Genomic DNA, 24,012 nt, shown 5'->3' with positions numbered 1-24,012 from the left:
ATGTGTATAAGAGACAGGCTGTGGGGTGTCCCTGTGGGGAGGCTCTGGGGACAGGCATCCCCCTGGGGTGCTGTGTGGGGAAGGGCACAGCCGTGGGGCGCAGGGGTGCCTGTCACCGGGGCTGGAGGCAGGCGGGCGAGTTTCGGTTGGAGGCAGATGAGGGGCAGCTCACGCCACTGCTGCGGGGTGAGGCGGGGTCCCTGCCCGGGGCCTCCCTCCCGGCGGGGTGGCCGTGGTACATGCAGGGGAGCTCTGGGAGGCGCTGGCTGGTGGGACACGGGGTGCTTGGCTTCAGGCAAAGGGGACGTGGTGAGCTGCTTCCCCTTTGCAGGGGCTCGGGGAGGCGCTGGGGCTCGGGCGCAATGCTCAGGGGATGGCAGGACCCGCTGCAGGGGGGAGCAAGCTGAGAGGAGACAGGAGCAGATGATTTGGGAAACTTTTGGAGTACACGCCCAGGACTTGGAGCGTGGGGACTCTGGGGGACATTCCCCCACCTCGGGAACACAGCCAAGGCCTGGGAAGAGAGGAGGACCACGAGGAGGTGGCCCTGACTGCAGAGAATGAAGGTGTGACCTAGCTGCTGCACAGGCACACACCCTCTCTAACCCGCTTTTTGTGTCCACCAAAGTCCTGGCTGCGCTGATTAATGGTTGTGTAATTAGAGTTAAAGTCTGCAGGAATTCTGAGAGCTGCGGCATTCGCTTGCTGTGGAGGGAGGTGGAGGACGCTGCAGGTGGCCTTTCCTCCTCTGTCCCCACCTTGTGCGGTTGCAGCACCAGGTCCCCCAGCCTGCGGCTGGCCAAGGCTGGCGCGGTCAGAGGCAGGTACTGGTGGGGGTTCCATCTGCAGGACTCCAGGGCCTGAGGACAGCCACCATATCTTCTTCTGAAATTCAGATGGCAAATATCTGTGCTTTGTTTCCTGAAGAAATTTCCTGTATATACAGAAGTATTAAAATTCATTACTTGGATGTTTCTTGGTCCAAAATCTGGATTGTAATTATCTTGAAATTACTGAAAGATGAGCCACAAACAATAATTGTTGAAGCAAGGATTTGGTATTGGTGTGTAAACCTACTAAAGGAGGTTGCCTCCTGAAGTCTCAAAAGACTCTGTTGTTAAGCCCTAAAAATGAAACACGATGCAAAGCAACACAGAAGTCAGGACAGAATGACTGCCCATCTTTGTACTTTTTTGTCCCTGAGCAGGCTCCAAATCTTCTCTGATATTCTGCATAAACCCCACTCTTGCTGCTTTGCTAACTACAGCAGAGACTTTGTCGCATGCCAGGACACTCAGTGCCTCGGGGTTATGGTGTACCCAGAAGGGCTGTGAATTCACAAAGGTCTTGCCAGCAGTTTCTCTTTTTTTGTGTGTTTCGTAGCAGTACTGCCTAGGTGATCACACTGCACTTTCAGTTGTGGTGGTGTTAGAATTATCTTAAGCCATTTGGGACCTTGTTGGTGAAAAGCAGCATCTTTTCATTGATTGCAGGACACTGGTACCAGATCTTCTGCATGCTTGAGCTCTGCTTGAGAAAATGTTATCAGCCTGCCTGTAGCAGTACGGGAGGCAAGGCTTGGGGGGTTGTTTTAGCCAGTATAGCAAAGGTCTGGGTCTGGATGCTGTTGAACCACTGTGTGGCACTGGCTGAACTGGAATCCCTTTGATACATTCACGTGGCTATTAATATGCTGAAGGATAGCTGCTTTTGCTCAATCGGAGTAGCTGAAGCAGTCTATGTCGTGAGTGTAGACAGGGTTCTGCCTGCCAGATCCTGCAGTAACCTTTATGAGGGGCTTTAGAGCTTAGACTATCTAGATAGAGCAGATACTGACTGTGGGGAGAGTCAGAGTCTTCTCTGGAGGTGAGCAGGCTGGGTCACAGCCATTTGCGCTCAGTTTTTAAGCAGGTGCTCTCAGTCTGGAGATTGGGGTAGAGCTGGGATTGGCAAGCCTGGGAGTGAAGTTGCCTTGGAGATTGGGCAAGATTTTTAAGCATGGATTGGAAAGAGATCCTGATCTCTCCCAGTAATTATGTACCAGTTAACCCTCATCTTGTAAACAGGCTTTCATCAGTTTCTCCAGGAGCCTGTGATGAGTCTTCTGTCATTCACCTCTTCTGAGTCTTTTTGTCTACAGCAGCTCTCTACAGGGATACACACCAGTAAGGTTAATTGTAAACTGGGTTGGAGGTGGGAGAGGACAGGGGGAAAAGGATTATCTTCTCCCCATGACTGAAGAATAGGGGATCCTTTGGGTACTTTAGAGCGTGGCAGGGGAATTATCTGAAGCGACAGGACTTCTTCCTTTTCTCTGAGGCTCTCGCTTATGTGCTGTCCATGTGTCAAGGCAATTCTCTGCAGACAACTGGCAGAGTGCAAAGTTTAGTAGTATTTGCCTGCAGATGAGTCAGCAGAAGAGAAATGGCTTGCTCCTGTAAAGTGAAGTGATCTTGTAGGCAAAGCAGCACATGACAGTCACATCTGACTGCTAACGCCTTCTAAGTTTAGAGGGATGACAGGGCAACCCGGGAGCAGGCATTGCCACCCGGTGAGCCTGGGAGCTGTGGGTGTCAGAGGGGCCTCGCTGATCCAGTGTGTCAGTCTTGCACTGACTTGGATCTCGTGTGGGAAAAGCAGCAGCTTTGGGCTGGAGCATTTACTGAGTTGTTGCAGTCAGCTCATGTTTTGCATGCTCTTTGAGTTTAAGTAGCAGGATTTATGTTGCCTGGCACATAAATCTGCAAGTGAAAAGCAGTGAAAGTGGCAGAAGAAATCCTGCTACTGCATGTAGATCTGCAGATTATAATACTCTTCAAGAAACTCCTTGGGACAGAAAACTCAAAGAATACAGATGGGCCAGGTCCTCATGCCATCAGTGTCTTAGGGTGCAGAATATCTCATCTGCTTCTCTCATGTAGTGTGAGGCAGGCAGTCCTCTGACACCACTAAGGCTAAACAAAATATCTGTCCATGAAGATGCAGACAGTGAGATAAAGCTTTGGCTAAGCAAGAAGATTTGTTGCATCTTTCTGACCTTCTCCATCTGCCAGAGGTGTTAACTTTGGTGTTGCGGTTAAATTCCAGCTCAGATGATGGTGTAGTTAACTCATGCTAAGGGAGACGTTTTAAATTCCTTCCTTGCCTATATTTTTTTCTTTCTTTGTGGTAATCAATGCTTGTCCTTCTTCCTTCCCAGAAGTGGCTGTGTTTCAGTGGGAAATGACTTGACCTTTGTAGTATTACTCTCCACAAAGTGCTGGATGATTTCTGAAGGCTATTATTGCCACCGTTTAAAGAAAATTCCTATTTCTCCCTTCGACTACTTCTCCTCCTTCATTCAATATCTCTACTTGGGGACCGGGAGGAGTGATTCCCTGACATGGAGAGCAGCTCTTCTCCCGCCTGACAATTGGTTGCTCCTCGCAGAGCCCATGGGTGAGCCAGCTGGCAGGTGATGCAGGGTGCTTCTTTGATACAGGATGAGCACCAAAGAAATAAGTTTCAGAAGCAGAGCCCTAAGTGTTTTGTAAAGTGTCATGGAGATTGTGGTCTATCCATGGCTTTCCAGAGTGGGGCACATCTTAACTTCACTCCTAGCAAACAGTTTCTCATGTTTAGCACAGACTCAGTAATGCAGGAGGGTGATGCCTTAAACAAAATAAAACAATGTTAGTATTTTACAACAGGGGTCTGTCTTCTGGTTATGCCTGGTTTTATCTTGGAGTTTTTCAGAATGAGCTTTGAGAGTTACCTGTCGTCTCTTTCCACTTCCCCATCTGCTGCAGCTGTAATTAATTTTAGAACAGTCAGTGTTTTGTGCATTTGGGTAAGCAAAGCTGTGTCCTCACATGTTAAGCTGAGCTACAGATGCTGTATCCCACTGTTAGTAAGTAATTGTTTTGGAATGCTATTTTAGTTATTTGGGTCAAAACGAAACATTCTAAGATTACTAGCTTTATTGCAGCAAGGTGTGATTTGTTTTTAAAAATGTGTTCCCAGTTTTTAATGAAGACAAGTTTGGTGCTGGAAGGACTTCCCAGAAACACACCAGCCACAGGATAGAGGTTTTAAAGCTCTGAAGAGTGGTAAAATTATTGTTTAATATCTGCATTAATTGGAGTAATTAGCAGAGCTGCGTCATTCATGAGGTGCTCAGCCCAGCTATCTAGACACTGCGGAGGCTCCTTCAGCAACATCTAGCCTCAGATCAGAGCAGATGGAGCATATTTACGCCATCCTTGAAGCAGGTTTCTCCCTTGGTACGCCAGGTAGAGCTGCTGCTGGGTGGCTGGAGCAGTCTGACCACTGCTGCTTATTTAATGCAAAGCAAATCCATTCACTTAAGCTATTGTTTGCCATCATTTGACTACATATACCCTGAGAAGTGGAAAATGAGTTAGTGAGGAAAGCGGATGGTTGGATGTGGGAGCAGTTGGAAGAAGCTGCTGGGGGTTTCTCCTGGGCGCGGACAGTACTGCATAAAGCACGGTGTTGCCCTGTACTGTAACCTGCAGTTCTTTGCCTGGCCTGAGCTATGCACCCAGCCGTAAGACGCTGGTAACAACTCAGCAGAGAAGTCTGGTTGCTCTGATGGGCCAAGCTCGCATGGGAAGAACTTCACCTGTTTGTGTGTAGAGGCTGCTGTGTCCGTACTTCAGCACCAGAGCCTCTGCCAGTGCTTTTTAACATTTTGCTGGGCAGTGGTTCGGAACGACTGCGTTCAGCACATTAACAGACCTTTTAATTATCTCCGAAAGGAAGGAAAGCGAGTGGTCAGAGACCAACAAGTGACTTGAAGCACAGTGAAATTATTTTGACCAAATAACAAGAAAACCTGCTGCTGTTTCCTCCCACTGTTTCTATGAATGCTGGGGTTACTTGAACCAGAGATAGAGGTCTGCTGCTTTTTGTGAACTGGATGGTTTCTGCTGGGACCATGGTGGTGAAGTAAACAACTGATACAGAGTGTGCTTGCAAGATGGCACCTTGCAAAACCTAAGACTTGTGTCATACCCTGTGTTTTCAGAGAGTCACTCTAGAAGCTGCTGCATTTATAGCACTGATCTTTCCTGAAAGTTAGATGTTTGCTTAAGTGTTTGAAGACTTGGAGCTCAGGGTTACAAACTCTTTTTGCCTGCAATTGCTCTTGCACACTCCCGTATGTTTGTCTGTTGTTAAAAAATTGTAAATTAATTATTGGAATGGAGCAGACTCGGCAAACTTGACTCATAGGCATTGTGAAGTGAGTGCTGGCTGGATCATGTGGTTCTGAAATGTCCTTGTCTGCTCTTCACTGTCACTTTTGTCTTCTCCCCAATATTTTTTGGCTCCCCACTCAACTAATATTCTCTTTTCCCATTCTTAGTGCGTTGTGTTAGGTCTAGCAGAACAGCCTGGGATATTTATATGCATGTAGCCCCAAAACCAGTTCAGCTATGTTTGGCCCTATCACTGTTCGTAAGGTACCATTGTTGATGCTATGTGGGGAGAGCGCTATGTTCACATGTTACTACACTGCGTTTGACTCCTTTTGAACATTCCTTAACCTGGAATCATCTGTGCTCATGTAAGGCCAATCACTATATCTGTTTCTTATCACAACACTTCTTGGTTGCTGAACAGCAGAGCTTTGCCCAGTGGCCCTTACTGAGGACAGACCCAGCTCATCCCAAGCAGGAACGCTCAGCAGAGACCCTCTGCTGAGGAAGGGGGTGGTGTTAGAGGGACATCTGCCCTTTCTCATACCTCGCACTTGCCCCACCTAATGTTTTCCAGCACACCCTCTGCATGTGGGTGCGGAGACGTTTTAAATTCCATGTGGCTCTTATTATTAGGGTGTTGAGGCATGCACATAGGCATCATTCCTGGGCAGAGAGGTCATGCTGCTCTCAGGAATGGCAGGTTGGAAGTGCCATCTGCTGCACTGGAGAGCTGCACACTTGAAGTGAGCAAGACAGAGAATGCTGCTCTTTAGTTACAAACTTTGCAAATCTAGCACCCATTTCTAATTCCTGCAGCAGCTGAAAAGTGAATGTTTGCTGCCATGCCCTTCTGTAAATCCCTAGCTTTCCTAATGCTCCAGGGCCCTTTTGAGAAGGTGCAGTGACTCCAGCTCAAAAGCACAGATAGCTTACTTTCAGATAGCTGTCACAGTTTCTGTCCCAAACTGCTTGTCTGTCTGTCTATTCATCACAGAAGCAGTTCAGCTTAACCACCACTAATTACAACCTGGTACATAAAGTGCCATAAGCAAGTGTGCCCTAATGTGGTGTCTGCAGCTGCTTCAATATCGGCTGAGTCACCACTGCAGTGGGGAGAGGGGACGAAGGGGAGCATGGTGGCAGCCATCCCAAGGTGAGCTGTCCCCACTGGGGACCTGCAGCTTGGTCTTACACAAACAGCAAAGCAAACAGCAAGCCAGCTAGTTATTTAAGTTATAACTGACCATGTGTTGCACCCCTTCCCTCACCCTTATCCTGCTTAAACCTGCTCCTTCCTCTCTTCAGGACTGTACAGAGATGCAGCAGACCAGCTGTCTTGGGAGGGGGGAGTTCACAGAAGGTTAGCAGTTAAGGTTGCTTTTCAGATACTAAAATAGTGTAATTATCCTTGTAATGAATTATAACTTGCAACTCTTGTTCGAGTTTCTCTCCAGCCAGCTAGCTGACTGCTGCACACTTCTCTCTGCAGAACAGCCCTGGGTTGCATTAAATGATTCAGTATTCCCACTAAGCACTGTTTGTCAAGCCTTGGCAGCTGATGCCAAATACAACTGGCTAAGCCCCTTGTTAGGTGGCTGTGTCTTTGCACTGACCTTCTCTACACTGTGTCTGCTATTGACTGATTCTGCTTTGGAAGAGCTGAAAAATACCTTTTTTTTTTTTTTTCCTCCCTCTCCATTTTCTTCCAGTTCTTACTGGACGTGCTTGGCAAGATGGAGCCACCAACCTCCTCCAGGCTGAATTCCCGAAAGAGAAGAAAAGATGGATCTGGCCCTAATGGGGCGACAGAACTGGATGGAATCCCTCCAAAAATGTCCAGACGCTCACTAGTAAGTAAGCAAACAGAGATAGAAGCTTTAGGTGCCTGTGAGATTAGTACATTGAGCTGTAACAGCAGAAAGATAAATGTGATGGGTTTTCTGTGGACACAGAAAACAAGTTGTGGATGGGGAGTGGGGGAAGAAGCAAATGGCAGTAGCTATCCTTGCAAAGCCAGTTTAAAATCTTCCTTTGTTCATTCTAATAACATACTTACAACATGGGCTTAAATTAGGTCTGAGGCAAATGTCACTAAGCTGCTTTTGTGGTGTGTCCGGCTTGTTTGTAGTCACTTAAGCTGAACCCGAACAGGCATGCATATAGATATCAGGAGAAGTAAGCATTCATTTCTTAAGTGACCCAGCGGGAGTGAGGAGTAGTCCAAACAAACAAACAAACAGACAACTCATGCACCTCGCAGAAAGCAGTCCCATTCAAGTCAGGGCAACTGCAGGAGGGTCTGAAGTCTGTAAGCACCTGCAGAAGAATCCATGCTCTGAAACACTGGGAAGATGACTGTTCGTTTGATTTTCTTGGTCTGACAGGAGACTGCATTTATGTTGCTTGTGCTTCAGGAGTGTTCAGAAGAAAAAAAAAAAAACCTGAAAGGATTTCTCCTTCTAGATCAACATTGGGACAGCTTTAACAAGCTAAAGCCAGCCAGGGTCTCTTCTAAAGGGGGCCTGTGCCAGTTAATGCTAGTGTAAAGGGCTGACTTTAACTTGTCCTTGCTGCAATATTGTAAAGGTGGGCTTTTTACAGCTCTTCTCTGCCCTCTTCCTGGAGCTGTCCTGCATATCACGTGTGCTCTAGTTGCTCTTCCCTTATCTCTGTCAAAAGCCAGATACCATCCCTGCCACATCATACTGGGGTCATAGTCCTTGGCAAAATATGGTAATGTGTTGCAGATTTCCTCTTTGATAACAAGGTTTTGCTCTTCAGGAGTACTTCAGTCCTGTCCCAGAGCATTTGACAGATGGTAACAAACTAAGAGCAGCACCAGTAGTGAGAACTGGGGAAGCAAGCGTTGGGAAATGGAGGCTTGAGCTGTTGCGTGATTTATCCCACAAAACCTTTATATCCTTGAGTGTTGTCAAAACCCACCCAGTTCCTCTTAAAGACCTCACATATTTCAGTAAGGAAAGAGAAGTGTGCTGGTTACTCCATGGGAATCACCTGCTCTTCAAGTTGGTGTCTGTCCTGTGTTAGAAATAAAGCATCTGTTTATGAACAGCACAAGACAAGTACTATCTAGCCACTTTCTAAATTTCCTGGCTGTTTTTTAACCACAGGGCTAACACAGACCTCCCAATGAAAGATTTCTTTTTTGTTCCTTTTGTGAAAGTTTTATTTATTATAGCAGTAGTGTTGCCTAACTGTGACATTAGCTTGAAGCCTTTACCATTTCCAGCTAAACAGCTGGCTGGTGGAGTGTTCCCCTGAAGCAGCAGATGGTGGTAACAAGATTGCTGACACATAAGCCTGATGTATTGTGCACGTCAGGTTGAGTCCTGACCTTTGTGGGCACTGCAGAGGAAGGGCAAGGCTCTGGCAGCACAGCCTTTGAGGACATTTCTCTGTGATCCTCTGATAGTTTTTATAGAGTTTTTTTAATGCTTTTATTTCTAGCTTCATATCAGGTATGTGCCAACCAACCTGCAGAGAATCTGGTTTTATTCACAAGTCCCAGATACAATGGCAGTGATGAAAGGACAGACCTGTAGTCCTTACCCAACAGTAAGGATCCTGGTAGAGGAGGTGGTTTGTGAAACGTGAGTACTAGAGCCTCAGTAAGTTAAAGGAGGTTTTCAGCTCTATCAGTTTGCTTGAATGTAGTGGTCTGTGGTTGTTCTGTGCTTCACTTTGAGCACTCTGATAAGGAATGACATTAGCAATAATAGCAGCAGTCTTTCTGCTTGCAGTGGTGCTGGACACTGTGACAGGATCCTACAAAGGAATCCAGAGAGGAAAGTGCGATGAACTTTTTGCAGCTTGAAAGTGTTGTAATGATCTGCAAGTTCGTTTCCTAGTCTTCTGGCTCAGGATAGAGACATCCATTGCTGCCCCACACCTTCTGGCTAGGAGGAAATTGAGCTGTTTGTTCTGGTGTGGGAAGGGTGGATGTTTTGACCAGAAATGATACGTGGGTTTCAGCTGCTGATTATACATACTGCTGTGGTCAAACTAGCAGATTAGAGGGGTTTTCCTGCAGCAATTGGAGATACTCTGCCCCAGGTTGAGGTCAATCTCTCGTTATGTATGGCTTAGAAATGGGTGATGATGCACCCATTCTTTGGAAACTTGTGCTGCTGTTGGTATTGCTCTTCTGCTCATTCATATACTCAAATCAAGGAGCTTTTACATCACAGTATAAACACTCAGGAACAGCAAAGTGATGGTCTTGCCCAGGTGGACATAGCTGGAGCTGCGACAGTGAGGTTTGATGAAGCTTGGCTTGTGCTGCTGTGAACTGCTGTTTGTCAAAAGTCTTCTTTTACCAGCTGCAGGTTTGAGCCTCCAGTTTTCCTGGGTCCAGTCATGTTCTTTACTTTTTTCTCTCTATCTCTTCATCTCTAAACTTAATCTAGACACCCTGCAGGGCTGTTTTGAGGTTTAACACTAATTAGTCTTTTAGAACATGCGTTTGAATTGTGGAGAGACACTGAGTCACTCAGTGACTAGGACACTGCAGTGGCAGTGCTGCCACTACTTACTGCACATACCTTTGCATTCTCACAGCTAATCTTCTCTGGCTGTTTAGGGACTGAGGGAACCGGCTCCATTTTCAGATGAAGTGGAAATCGATTACAGCAAGCCATACATCAGAGTAACATACGAAGAAGCAATGAGAGGGACCCCTTGTAAGTAAAAAGAAGACTGGAAGGGGGTTGTATAAATGGGAGGAGGTGTGTGGATATGATGTGATATCTCTGAGACCAAACCAACCTTGTGTGTCAGGCCAAGTGTGCAGCCAATGACTTAGTTAATGCTTTGGTGATTAGATGATGGTTCCCATATGAAATTGGGCCTTCCAGTGTAACTAAAATCAGAGCTTGTGTGTGTGAGGAGCCATACCTTCACCAGTAGGACTGTTTGAAGCAAATAGATATTTGTGGTTTAGTTCTTCCTTTGCCACTGACAGCTATAGAGTAGTATGAGAGCTGAATGTTTTTCTGTACTACTTGGTCTGAGGCAGCTTAAAGTTAAGCTCTTTAAAAGTAATCTTTGCTGAAACTCAAAATGGTCAAGTAAAACCAATGTATATCTTTGTCTGAACTGTCCCATTCTAGCCTGGATTTGAATTAAAGTCAGCATCATTAAATGCAGTAGAATGTGTCTTTTTATTCTCTAAACCAGGCTGGAAGAGACACTGTTCTCATTGCAAGTCTCCCAAAGGGGAGACAAAGGCAGGACTGACTCCTGAAGGATAGCTGTCCACTCTTGCCCAACAGAGTGTGCAGATGGTGCTGTCTTACTTGGCTTCTCTGTTATGGCTACAGAGACAATACAAATGCTGTATTTCTACCTGCCTGACTGCTGCTGAGAGATGAGCCAGCACAGATTGAGACCTGGCAGTGGTTTTCTGCTGGAGGTTCTAGAAATCATTGCATTTCACAGTCTGCATTAGTTTTAAGGGTATTTTAGATGAGATGTTGGGGGATATGGTATAGGGGAGAACTTGTAGAGTAGGGCTGATGGTTGGACTTGATGATCCCAAGGGTCTTTTCCAACCTGAATGATTCTGTGATTCTGTAATTTCCCAACTAAAAGACTCCAGAACCTGCACAGAGGTCTCTGATTTCAACAGTGATGCCTCTCCTGCCTGCTAAGACTAAAATACACTGCACGATTCCTTGTTGCTCTTTATGTTCACCTGCAGCTGGTGCAGGTATAGAGGAAAACAGAAGGATGTCCCAGGCAGTTTCCAGAACGTGACTGCACTTTAATAAAGACCTGCCAGGACTAGCCTCTTCTGGCATACAGAAAGCTTTTGCAGTCTCAAACCTCCAGATCCTTGCTCCCCAGAGCCTCCTGGCATCTTCACACTGAGGTAGATTTGCTGAAAAGTGATTGTAAGAGAGCAGTCAGTTTGAGGACAGCCTGCTTAGCTTGAATTTAACAACCCTACCTTTGCATCAACTCATCCTCTTGCTGCCTCCCAGGCTCTGTCTCTAGGTATCTTCAGAGCCCTGCCCAGACCCATGGGGTTTCGTTTCTCCAGCTAGGTCTTCTCTCTGCCCTTTCCTCGCAGCTTTGGTGTGCCTCTACTCACAGCATTCCTTTGATCCTGTCTGCCTGAATTGGGGCAGAGAGCAGCAGACTGTTCCCAGGTGTGCCAGATACCAAGAATGTGTGGCTTTCTGCTACCAGCAGCAAGAAGACTGCAGTCCTGTGTAGTCCCAGGAGACCAGAAGTCAGGGTGCCTCCTACTATTATGTGGCAGCGCTAGACTATCCGACTTTACCTCTGTGCTGACCTCAAAGAGCTGAACTACAATTTCCCCTGGCAGAGGTGGCCTGAGGAAGTTTTGTTCCTCCTTATTGATCTATGGATTTAGCTGATAGTGCCAGCAGTTCAGCAGACTTATATCTGCTTTTCTTCAAGTAGTCCAGCTGAGTTTTTGGATAAAGCTGTACACTTCGTGGGTCTGGGGGAGCCAATGATGCTGGTGGGGAATCGGAACAATCTGGTCCCTCAGCCAAACTGATAGCTGTAGCAGCAGGCTGCAGAGGAAGGTGCTGAAAAGGTCTTGAGATGCTATCTTGGCTGGCAGGGGGAGATTGAGCACCTCTGAAACATTTGGGCCAGTTTCCCTCTGGTAGCTCACTGCTGTGCAGAAAGTTAATGCTGCATTTGGATTTCCATAGGAGGGAGATGTTGAGGGTCTGTTTTCCCCTTGGTCTCCCTTCACCTTGTTTTGGTGGATGCATGGCAGGCTTTGAGTCTGTCTTTGAACATGGTTGTATTTCATCTCTGTGCTCAGCTGCATTTGTTTCCATGTGGGAAGGCAGAGCGCCAGCTGTTTCTCTTCACAAATCTTTCCCGGCTACAGCTCTGCGTTCTGCCAGTTTTCTGCAACACCCCCATGAGTTTCAGAAGGTCCGCAAATGCGGGCATGAGCAGCAGCTGCTTCTCCAGGAAGGCATCTTCACAAATGTCTCTCTGTCCCTTTGGCACAGTGGATCGCCCCGTCAGAGTTTATGCCGATGGAATATTTGATTTGTTTCACTCTGGACATGCCCGGGCCTTGATGCAAGCGAAGAACCTCTTTCCAAACACATACCTCATTGTTGGAGGTAAGGAGTGACCTTGTTGACTTTGGCTGTCATAGGAGTACAGTTACCTCTGTCCGTGGTTGTGCGTATGGGTGGCATAGCAGGGTTTTTGTCTTTATGGCCTCAGTGGCTCTCACTGCAGCCAGTTGTCCCAAGTGTTGTTGGAGTCTTACTGCAATATTTTGAGAGTTGGATATGTCTGCAGAAAGATACCCTGCACCAAGTGAGTGCTTAAGGAGAAGAGTTTTGATCATGCTGTTCTAGTATGACCCCCTGTATTTTGTGACAGATACTGGTGAGTTGCACATCTAAGTATCAGAATATATTAGGGACAATTGAGCATCTGTCTCTTGAATGAAACAGTTAAAGAATGAGTAATAGTCTCTCCATGGCTGGTTGAGCTTTGTGTCACCTGTATCACCTTACTCCAGCAATCTGCTGGCGATTACTCATGGCTAATCCCAAACAGGTCCTGCTAGGAGCATGGAAATCACAGTGGTTCCTTGGGCATATACCTGGCCACATGAAAGTCAGTGAGGCCCCATTTCTCCAAATAAAAGTTCTCCATTTTGTCTGTTAGATTTAAAAATCTTTAGATGATGCCAGGAATATCCTGCTGACCATCTGAGGAGATCTAGCAGAGGTGTTTCAGACAGGCCTCCTTTAAGAATAAAATAGAAAAAAACTATTTCTTCTGGCTGCTGTAATACGCTTTCCAGACAGTGCCTCCGTGCCTGTACCTTCACCCACCTTAAAAACATGTCAGGCTGTGTGTTCTACCTATCAGGAGGTGACCTCTGGTCAGGCTGCTTAATGATGTTAAAGTATCAGAGCTGAGAATACCTTCAACTTGTTTTCTCAACTACCATTAGCTTCCTGAAGCAAAATGAGACTCTGATCCTGCAATAGAGCAATTGTAATGTCTTTGTGTGGTTTGTTTCCTTACAGTTTCGCTCACTGCATTTTTTGTGTGTGCTACAGTAGTGTCTGGAAGGGGAAGGATGGGAGGAGAGCGGAAATAGTTGCTCCAGCCTACAAAATGCGCTGAGCTTAGAGATGTTGCAGGTGGAAAGACATCCCCGTGTAGATAAATGTACATCAAACAGGAAAATAACTTCAGGTCAAACTATTAACATGTTAATGTAGCAAGGTGTGTCACCACATGCTCTGCTTCTGGGAGATTGGTGAGGAGGTGGAGAGCAATAAACTGCTCCCCTTGCAGCAGGAACTGAGACAAGAGGCCACAGCCCAAGGGAGCATTAGCTCCAAGCTGGGAACAATCTCACTCACCCTTTATCATCTGTTTGTTTAGAACATATATACATCCAATACCAGTGAGACTGTTAGAGCCTTGCTTACTTTTGAGTCTGATAACCAGATAAAACTCCCTCCTTCTCAGTGTCTTACATTGCAGATTATGAAGAGCTGGTCATTTACTTTCTCAGAACATAATAATTAAGCTAACTTGATTTGCTGTGAACTCACCTTTTGTTTTAATACAGCTTTCCAAGAACTAGACAGTGGTATGGCATTTTATGAAATCAGAAGCTTAGGCAGTGGGTTTTTTCATGTTTCAGTTTCCAAGCCTGAGACAGCCATAGGTTTAAAAGCAGATTTCTGCCTGATAGGCCCCCAGGTACCATTTCATACAGGAGAGTTGTCTTCTCTGTTGGCTGCTTTTCTTGATAAGCATTGTAGGCTCTAGAGACCTTGAGGGTTTGGAGTGTCATCCCCATCTTGGGCAGAAATTCCCCAAACAGCCTGCCTAGAGTTGCCCAGGAGTTTAGTGGCCTGCGCTTGTCCCTGTTCCTGATGCTTTGTGGCTCAAAGAGTGGGGTGTGAAGGTGCCAGCACCAGCCTCAGTCAGCAGCTGGCATTGCCTGGTTTAGCAGGTGTGTGTGCAAGGTCCTTTTACTGTAAAGCACTGGGGTAAGTACCTTGGGCTCACTCTTCTCTGTGTTTTTCAGTCTGCAGTGATGAGCTAACCCATAACTTCAAGGGCTTCACAGTAATGAATGAAAATGAGCGGTATGACGCTGTGCAGCACTGTCGCTATGTGGACGAAGTGGTGAGAAATGCGCCATGGACACTCACCCCCGAGTTCCTGGCAGAGCACAGGGTAATTTGTGACATCTGATCTGTTCTAAATTTTGATTAGCCTCTGTTTGTGCTTGCTGTTTACGGCAAGAATTCATCCATGGGGGTGACCTCTGCCTGAGCAACCCATTTCTGTGGAAACTCTGTAAATATAGAATGAACTGGGTTATGGGAATTGAGTGGGTTTCTTGAGAGACTAGAAGCATTTGCTGAGCTGGCAGGTAATGTTAAAATAAGGTGGATATTGTGACATGGTGAAAAAGCGTGACAGGGTTCTAGCTGTTCCTTGGAAAGTTGATGTTTACAGATTAGTATGAGATGCAGTAGGGAGAGGATAACATAGGTTGGAAAGGATTTCTGAAGGACATCTGGTCTAACTCCCTGCTCACAGCAGGAGCAGATTAGATGTACATCAGCTTCCCTGCAGCAGGAGAGCAGTCAAGCTGTCCTGAGAGTCTTTTATCAATTGGTAAGAGAAAGTGAAAGGAGTTTTAACATCTGTTGAACTGCTTTGGGAGGTGAAGGAGTCTCCAGGGGAGTTTGCTTAGTTTCCCCTGGTTGCCATTAACAAGCCATTTCTCTGTGGAGCTTAAAACAGCTGTGTCTTTAGTCCCAGCCTTTCCTCTCTGCTTACAATTGATATGCAGTTGCCAGTGAAAACTTGGGAGTGCTCTGTGTTGCTTTTTAACAGAGGAAAGTGTCTTGCCATTCTGTTATATCCCTTCATGGAGGTGCTGAGCAAAAAGTTACGATCCATTGTCAGAAAGCAGGAGACTGGCACGTTCAAAACAAAATATTGACTTGCATTGCTTGCTTAATTTTCAGATCGACTTTGTTGCACATGATGACATCCCCTATTCTTCTGCTGGCAGTGATGATGTTTATAAGCATATAAAAGAAGCAGGTGGGTCTGTATCAGATTCTCCAGGGCTTCCTGTCAGGGATCTGCTGTAGTTTCTTTTGTGCCCCTGTATGGCAGGGTTATGTGTGGGGAAGTGGCTGTGCCCCTCTGGGAACAAGGTCTTCCCAGGAGCCTCTCAAGGCAGGAAGAAGCCCAGCTTTGAGCCCTACTTCATAATGTCCCAGACCAAGCATTGCCCAGCATTAATTCCTACTTCCAATCTAGTTATCGTGATTGGATTAACAGCCACATTTTGAAAATAATACTATAGTTTGGCTTACAGATTCTCACAAATGGAGAATCTCATGAATTTAGCAAAGTGACTCCTTTAGCTGTTTGCTGTAAAACTCAGTGGGGGTGCAGCTTATTTAAATCTATCCAAACCCAGCCATCAGAGCTTGTTATATTTCCACCCACTAAACTGTAGGACTCCTTGTCCACTCGTCACCACACTATTCTATGTGCAGTGGATTATAGCCAATAGTCTTAAACCAGCTAAAGTGAAGAGCTTTTCATGAGAAGACATGGTATTTTGACATGGTTTTGACATGTTTTGGTCTTCCTTAGGTCTTACTCATAGTCCCAGAAAGGAGGACCCTCATATTTTACATTTAAGGACAAAGATATGGTGGAGGACAGTTAGGAAAAATGAGGTCTTGACAGGAGAGGTTGTTTCCTAATAGAGGTGGCAGCAGCTTTTTGCCATGTGTTTTGCTAAAGCTGTCCTGGGTCCTGTTCCCCAACTTTAGGCATGTTTGCACCAACTCAGAGGACTGAAGGGATCTCTACATCAGATATTATCACCCGGATTGTGCGGGACTATGATGTTTATGCCAGACGGAACCTGCAGCGGGGCTACACAGCTAAAGAACTCAATGTCAGCTTCATAAACGTGAGTTGAAGTGTGTCTCACCACAAGCTGCATGAAGCAGAATCTCAGTGTGGAGATGTGGTCTTGTCTAGCGGTAGCACAGTCCTGCCATATGCCAATAAAAGGCCACTCTGCAGAGCTAAGCAGCTGCACCAAACCAGTGTCATTGGAGTAGAAATTAAGACTTCTTCCACCCCTGAAACTGCCTCTGGGACCCACCCAGTGGAACTGGAGTTTTGCTAACACTGTTCCATTGTCAGAAATGTCTTGGTGACATTTTACCTGTTGAAAGAGCTGGAGACAGGGTGTGTGGTGAAATGTGTGTTTTCTTGAATTGAATGAAGTATGGGTTGGTCTTGGCAGCTGCTACTATATTTCATCTCTCTCCTCTTCCCTTAGCCACCTTTTTAAGGTAGTCTTTTTTATAATGAAATCTGATCCTGTTCTTACTGTACTATTCCCTTTCTGGAGCTGCAGAACCAGCAGTGCTTGTGTAGGAGAAAAGGACATGCTCTGATCCTGTGCTGAGCAGTTCTAGCCCACAAGCAGAATACGTGGCAGAAGGCACTTAAAGACGTTGGAAGTAAACTTCTTTTAATCACTCAGATACTATGCTTGGCCTCTCTTTGGCATGTAACTCTGCCTCTGTTTAAAAACACCCGGCAAAAAGACTTGTGCTATCATGATATGCAAAGTGATCTACAGCAGGTCACTCAAATGTAATCTGTATATTGTATAAATATTTCCCTCTTTCATGCACTCCTACTAGATAGTGCTTATCTCTGGGTTTAGTCTCACACTGTGTGCTGTGCCAGTGCCTGCTACAAAGCATCTCACGGCCCTGCTATGTCTGCCATTTAGTCTAGGGAAGAAGTGTCACTGAAGTGAAGGAGAAGTGTCACAAGACTAATGGAGAGGCTGAGTCTTAAGCAGCAGTTCAGTGTAATAACACAGAGCAGAGGTGGTCGCCACTCAGATCTGGTGAGCTGTGTTCTGATCCACCGCTTACTGTACAGGAGAAGAAATATCACCTCCAGGAGCGCGTGGATAAGGTGAAAAAGAGGGTGAAGGATGTAGAGGAGAAGTCAAAGGAATTTGTCCAGAAAGTGGAAGAGAAGAGTATCGATCTCATTCAGAAGTGGGAAGAGAAGTCACGGGAGTTCATCGGCAATTTCCTGGAGATGTTTGGCCCAGAAGGTGCATTGGTAAGGAGCCACTTTGGGAAAAGGGGATTTCAGAGAGCTTGGCAGTCATTGTAGGGCTTCTGGAGCCCACAGTCTGCAGAGCAAAGGTTTATGGTTTGTTGCAGTGCTCAATGTGCTGCCAGTCTCCAGGCAAGTTCCAGGCTTGGGCAGCCTGCATACAGGGAGCCATCAGCTTTGCCAACTGGATAATGCCAGTTACTGTTGTAGCATGAAAAGTTCCCATGTCCCACAAGCTGGTCTGTAAACAGTTTGTGTCCTGCAGGCCACTGAGCAGCCAAGAGGTTGGCGGTCACTTTGTTACTGGCCTGGGGTGAGTCTGAAGCTACTTGTTTTTGCCAGGCTCTCCTGTGCTGCTGGATAAATATCACAGGCACTTTATGTTAGAAATGCTTGAAAATGGGTGATGTAGTTTCCAAAACCTAGAGCAATGCTTGGGCTTTTTTTGCTCTTATATTGCATGAAGCATTGAAGGGACACAACAACCCAAATTGCTGCACAAATCCATTTCCATCCCTGTTTGAGCCATGCTAACTGTCTTCCTGCTTCCATCGCTAGAAACACATGCTGAAGGAGGGCAAGGGCCGGATGCTGCAGGCCATCAGCCCGAAGCAGAGTCCCAGCAGTAGCCCCACGCACGACCGCTCCCCGTCTCCCTCCTTCCGCTGGCCTTTTTCAACCAAGACTCCTCCTTCCTCACCGGCCAACCGCTCCAGGAACGAGTCTGCAGTCACCTATGACATCAGTGAGGATGAAGAGGATTAAGCTACCAGCTGGGATTTACTGCGAACCACTAATCGCCAAATCCTAAGTCCGGACCCACTGGGGAACTCTAAATGAGCAAGAGAGCCATAGGAACAGGGCTGACGGTGAGCACAGGGCCTTGGAGGCACCCGTTGCTCTTAGCAAGGGCTGCTGCCTGGAAGCACATTCAAACCTCCTCTCCCTTCTCCTCCCCAAATCCCCTTTTTATTGTTTACGTTCTAGTGGTTTCCAGGGGGAAGATGGTTTTTATATTTTAAGAAAATACTCTTGTAAAGTGCAAAGAACAGTACTCAGGCGTGGCTTTTCTTTTGGTTTCTTTTCCCTTGTTAAACCTCCAGGTAAAAGGGAGAGTGGGAAGACCCATCTGTCTCTTCTTTCCTTCAGCTCCTCTGTCTTATTCCCCCCACCCCCAGGCAGTATCCGTGCCATTGCCAAATGAAAGACCCCTCAGTTCCTCGACCAGTGTGACCTCGAGAGCACGCAGGAAGAGGCTTATAGGAAGTAGAGACATCTCTGCTGCGCTGGAGCCGGTAGGAATCTATCCAGCAGACCCTGTAGTGCTCGCGCACCTCTTAGCTGAGCTTCCCAGCGTGTCACAGTGAGGACGTGCTGGGTGGGGGGCTACCAGCTTAGCACGCAGGAGTTACACCGTGGAAGAACTCTCAGCTCCATGGAGTCACACACCCCAAAAGCGCGCAGCATTCACAGCTCCAAGTTGTACAGGGGCTGCAGGGGAAAGGTCTTTCCAGCTAATCTTAACAAGACTGCTAAATCTTGAGCTAAAATTCAGCCCTCAGTTGCTGTTGGAGAGAAGAGAATGAATCTTTGCTTCAGGGCACTTGCTGTCTGTGCATTTCCTCAGGTGTGTGAGCACACAGGTAGGAAATGAATGTGTCTACTCCTTTGAGAAATTCCTTGTCCCAGTCTCTGGTGTGTAATTGGTTTTACTGTCAGTCCAATTGGCCCCTCAACACTGTGCTCTGTGCGTGTTTGTGTTTCAGTTGCTGTGTTCTAAGGGCTGGAGCAGTCCTTTACACTGGTGCCATGAAGTTGCTGCTATAAGGACAAAACATAAATTCGTACAGTCAGTTTGCTGCCCATGCTAGTGTGTGCAGCTGGGCAGATGAAGGGCACGTTTTACCCCAGTGAAGTTGGGGTCCCATGTGACAGTTGCCTGGCTTGCGCAATAAATGCACAAATCAGTGCCTGCTTACTCTACTCCTTGAGGCAGGCCAGAAAGAGCATCAGAGAGCGCTACAGCTTTTTAAGATTTTAAACATGTAATCTGCTTGTTTGAAACCACAGTCCAAGTCGTGCCTGTTGTCGTGTCTGTAATAAACACTGAGCTTTGTGGCCTGCGGCTCCCCACAGGCAGTTGCCCTCCCCATGCTGCGTGCTTGTGCACAGAGCAGCTCCCTGCGCTCTGTTCTGGAGCCAGCGCTGGAGGGACTGGACTTGCTGTCACGTAGCTGTGAAGCCCCCGCTTGCTTTTCTGTTTGGATTTGCCTGTGATATCCGTTGTCCCTGGGTTGTGCTGCTGGGCTGAGTTGCCTGTATCCTCCTGCAATACTAGGAGCAGAGGACAGCTTGGGGTGGGTCAGCAGTGCTGTGAGGAGGTCTGCAGAGCGGGACACACGGCTCGGGGGGCAGCGGGTGCAAGGAGGCAAATCATCAAGTGCTGCCACGGGCTCTGCACAGTGCGATGCTTCCAGGGGATGCAGAGGCCCTGTGGTAGGAGCAGGCTGCTGCTTCTTTCCAGCTTTTATCTTGCTGATCCTTTGTCACACTGCCCAAAGGGCTTGACAGAGACTCTGTGCTTCTGTTGAAGCCAGAGTTGATAGGAGAAAGGATATGTTGGGGGATTCCTCATCTGCCACTTGGACCTCTCTCAGCAGGGACGTGCATGGCTCTGGGAGCATGGCTGGCTGCTATGGATTTTAAGCTGTAAGGGGCAAATAATGGTCACTTGGTACAAGCCAGTTCTTAATCCCCTGGTTTGTGAGTGGTAGAGCACTTACTTTATATCACCCACGTTCTCTCTTCCCTTCCCCACCTTCCCTTCCTCACCCTTCCCTCAGTATGGGTGTTGTGTTTCTTTTCCAAGCCAGATCACGAAGGCCAGGCTGCTTTAGAGCCTTACTATTTTAAACAAGTTATGCAACAGCATTCTTTAAATTTGGATAACAGTGGTGTTTTGGATGGTGGTTTATTCTGCAGAGACCTTAACATGTTGGTGTCTGCAAAACCTAGGGTGCTTGGTAAGAAGCCAGCCATGGTTTTATGTGTAGCTTGGAATAACAGCTGTTTCTTGTAACCAATAATCCCTGCTTCCTCCTTGCACTTAATTAAATTGGACACTCAAATCCCAGACTAGCCTTTTTTCTTTTCATTTGTTTTTTTGTTTCCTTCTGGATTGCTGGACCAGCCTCATCTCCAGCACTGCCCTGTGTTATCAGGAGTAGCACAGAGCTTGATCTTTGGGCAAAACATGTGAGCCAAATCCTCCAGGAACATCTTGTTACCTGCAGATTTACCCAGTGCTGCTGCTTCAGAGCTGTCCTGTACACCCCTAGCCCATCCCACACTCCTCAAAAAAAGCATCCAGAAGAGACATGCTTGAATTAAGCATGAAGTAAGAGATAGAGTGGAAAAATAAAACTTCACTAGCACATGTGGAGTTTGCGGCTAAATCCAGAGGCATCGACTCCTGTGTGACAGCCCTACCTCAGTTCCTCTCTAGATCTGGGGTGTGAGGCTGCTAGCACCAGCAGCAAGACCCTGGGAGAGGATTTTCTGATGGCTGAGAACAGCAGCAGCAGGGCAAAGCTGAAAGATGCCAAGAATGCTGGTAAAAGCAAGGCATGGAGAGTGTGGCACTTTAACAGCACATTGCTTAGAGCTGTAGGAGAACATCTTTAATCTCTTGAGAAAATTGTAGCATACACTTGCACTGACATGATTTTGAGGATTTTTATAGAGGGTTGGGACTTTATTTTGTAGTCTGGTTCTTCTAACTGGAGGCAGGTGCTGGAGCAGCGAATATGCTTGGCAGGAGCAGTGACTTTGGTGGGCCTGATCCTGCATCTTACCCCCTGCCCCCAGGGTGGGCTTCTCACTGCCAAGCGCTCCCTGGTGTAGAGGTTTGGGTTTCCTGCCTGCCACAGGTAGGGAGCTGGGTTTGGTTGTCTGACATGGGACAAGCAAGTCCCATGTTTTACTGCTTGCCTGGGTGTTGCTTCTTGGCAAAACCATGAGATTGCTGGGGCCCAGTGCTTCTGCTGGTGCCTAGAAAGCCATGTTGGTAATGACCATGTACTGTTGCCAGGACTGTCAAATTTGGCAGTCTCATAACGAATCACCAGTGCATCTTCCAGCTGAGCAGTTTCACTTTGAACACAGCTACCTCCAAAAAAGCTCTGAGTCACATTTCCGCCCCCTGCGTGGGACAGAATACTTGCTTTTTCTCCAAAACGAATCAAAAGAAAGTTGGGAGCTTTGGCTTTCTGACTCTGCTTCCCCGACACGTCGTACTGGACAGAGTTATTATGGTGGGAGGGCATCGTGGGAAGCTTCGGTGGTGCCTGGCAGCAGGCTCTGGTCTGAGCGCTGATGATCTGGCATCTGCTGCCCATCTCCAGCCACACTGTGTCACCCGTCTCCTCCAGCCCTGCAGCAGCAGCTGCTTTGAGCTGGCTCTTCACAGTCAGTGTTTGCTGTGCTGATTTCTCTGTATGGGCCTGTGTCCACACCGTGTGTCTTGCTTGTTCTGGATTTGGGGTTTTGGCTTCTATGTTTAGCCAAATAAATGCAAAGTCATTTTACTCAATGTGTGCCAGATCCCTTCTGCCGTCCTAGCACGGCCAGCTCCCATCGTGATCTCATTACCTGTCACCTTAGTGGTTTGAGGGAGAAGATGATTCAGAGGGGGTTAAAAGATTACCCAGTGGTTTCTGCAAGTCATCATTGCTCTTGATGTCCGTCCCCACCTCTGTTGTAAGCATAGAGCAGATACTGCAAGGCTAGTTAAGGCAGCATTAACTAACTGTGTTACAAAGGTGCCTCACAGCTCCTGCCTTTGCCTGACCCCAGGCTGGCAGGTGTGGATTCTCTTACTGTGCTCTCAGAGCAGCCACTGCTGTGGAAGATGTGCCCGAGGGACAGCCAAACCTATCGAGGTCTCAGGAGAAAATGCCACTGCCCTGGCATTTCCTTAGTCGTCATACCCCTGCCAGCAGCACCCAGAGGTCAGTGTCACGGCTGGGTGTTGGGCACCCTGTGACAGCCCTGGGCTGTGGCTGTGCTGGTCTGGGCTCTGTCTTCCTCCTGCTGTGTCAAGTCATCTCCCACCTAGCCTGGGCAGGAGGTGATCTGGGCCCAATCACCAGTACGAGACTCGGGTACAAATTTATATTTATTTGGTGCCACACAAAAGCTCCCTGGGCTGGAGGCGGATTCACAGATCACTTGGGCTTGTGGCTTTCAGGTTCCAGACCCTTTCACCCCATGCCAAGATGCCCTTTCCCCCTCTGCTGCCGGCAGCTCCCCAGGGCTGGAGAAGGAGTTGGTTGTACAGGGCAGACCAGCCCCTCACCTCACTCTGCCCCTTGGACACCCCGGTTGCTCCCTTCCGTTCACGCCTTGACGTTGGTGCCTGCAGGTGCAAAGCTGGCAGGCTGGTAGCCCGGCTTGTCGTCCTGCTTACGGTAGTACATCCGTGTCACCACTGCCAAGATGAAGGTTTGTGGGATCAACAGCTGCATGTTCATCTCTGGAAGAGAAGAGTCGTTTGAAGCTGCCTTCATCCACCATACCCCTTCCTCACACTCCGCTGCACAGTGGAGGGGCTCGTCGCATGCTTCCCCATCTCCTGACTTACGCTGCGACCTGGCCTTGGAGGAAAAGGGCGGCGAGCAGGCAATGTTGCCATTGTTGGCCAGGATGCTGAAGATGGCGGGCTGCAGTGCCGTCAGGAGGAGGAGGACCTGCAACCACCAACACCTGAGGTGGTGGGGCCACACCACCGCCAGGCTCCTGCCCTTCACCTTCCCCACGCTCCCGCAGCCGGACCTGGCTCTTGCCCACCAGCGGCTCTGCCCCACCATCTCTCCCTGTACCATCTCATCCCATTCGTGCCAGAGGAGCCCCTCAGCTAGCAGGGAGCCAGGCAGGACGGGGGCTCACCTGGAAGCAGAAGAACTTGGGTGCGATGTTCTGCTCGGTGAGGTGCAGCCGGGCCTGCCGGAAAAGGATGCCCAGGGCCCACAGCCCGAAGAGGGTGGAGGCACCAACCACGGTGTTGATCCAGAGGGCCACACTCTGCTCAGAGATCTGGGCAGGGACATGCAGAAAATGCACCTGGGCTGACAAAGCTGCTGGGCAAGGTGAGGGCTGGTGGAGGCTTCCCATCCGGGACGTCACCCTGCCCATCCCCGTGCCCTGGCACTCACGTCAGCAGGGTTGTAGTTCCCATCAGTGGCCAGGACCAGTCCCAGGAAGACAGCAACCACCCTGCAGAAGGCATACTGGAAAGTCCCCAGCATCAGCAGTTGAAGCTTTCTCCTGGCACAGTGAGAGAATTCAGTAGCACCCTGAGGTCCTTGACCCCTACCCAGGGACTTCTCTTCCACCCCAGCGGAAGAAAGGGGTGAAAGCCCTGTCCAGGGGCTGTGGGGTTACCCCAGCTCTCCCTCACCTGCTCATGGTGATCCGGGGCAGGCAGGGGCAGCAGCAGCAGCAGGGCCCGGTGCTCATCACTATGGGCACATCCTTCAGGGTGCTGAGCACTGCCTCCTTCCCCCCAAAGCCCTCCACCATGACAAACATCAGGAGGTAGAAGCAGATAGCAAAGTACCTGGGG

The 24,012-nt window shown here is 48.0% G+C and overlaps 2 protein-coding genes across 3 annotated transcripts in view; one reads left to right on the top strand and one right to left on the bottom strand.

The window, feature by feature from the left end:
• Positions 1-6,913: 6,913 nt before the first annotated feature.
• Positions 6,914-24,012, top strand: part of PCYT1A (phosphate cytidylyltransferase 1, choline, alpha) — a 23,191-nt gene continuing 6,092 nt past the window's right edge. Inside the window, exons 1-8 of one of the 2 annotated variants that reach the window (XR_003399014.1) lie at positions 6,914-7,054; positions 9,805-9,904; positions 12,224-12,340; positions 14,287-14,438; positions 15,242-15,320; positions 16,067-16,209; positions 17,205-17,393; positions 17,949-19,305. Coding sequence is in view for 1 of the 2 variants with exons in the window: in XM_026854776.1 (XP_026710577.1) it covers positions 6,938-7,054; positions 9,805-9,904; positions 12,224-12,340; positions 14,287-14,438; positions 15,242-15,320; positions 16,067-16,209; positions 17,205-17,393; positions 17,949-18,155 (1,104 nt within the window). In the remaining variant the exon portion in view is untranslated. Of the gene's footprint in view, positions 7,055-9,804; positions 9,905-12,223; positions 12,341-14,286; positions 14,439-15,241; positions 15,321-16,066; positions 16,210-17,204; positions 17,394-17,948; positions 20,516-24,012 lie in introns of those variants that run through there. The other variant, XM_026854776.1, reaches the window with a different exon arrangement.
• Positions 22,676-24,012, bottom strand: part of SLC51A (solute carrier family 51 alpha subunit) — a 2,616-nt gene continuing 1,279 nt past the window's right edge. The window contains exons 5-9 of the mRNA XM_026854777.1: positions 23,848-24,006; positions 23,603-23,714; positions 23,337-23,483; positions 23,032-23,137; positions 22,676-22,923 (exon numbers count right to left, since the gene is read on the bottom strand). Coding sequence (XP_026710578.1) covers positions 22,787-22,923; positions 23,032-23,137; positions 23,337-23,483; positions 23,603-23,714; positions 23,848-24,006 — 661 coding nt within the window. The 3' untranslated portion in view covers positions 22,676-22,786. The remainder of the gene's footprint in view (positions 22,924-23,031; positions 23,138-23,336; positions 23,484-23,602; positions 23,715-23,847; positions 24,007-24,012) is intronic.

The sequence above is a fragment of the Athene cunicularia genome (assembly GCF_003259725.1).
Source record: "Athene cunicularia isolate RWA chromosome 9 unlocalized genomic scaffold, athCun1 chr9_part1, whole genome shotgun sequence".
Classification (NCBI taxonomy): domain Eukaryota; kingdom Metazoa; phylum Chordata; class Aves; order Strigiformes; family Strigidae; genus Athene; species Athene cunicularia.
The sequence above is the reverse complement of the archived record's forward strand: the minus strand, read 5'-3'. Positions and strand labels throughout refer to the sequence as shown.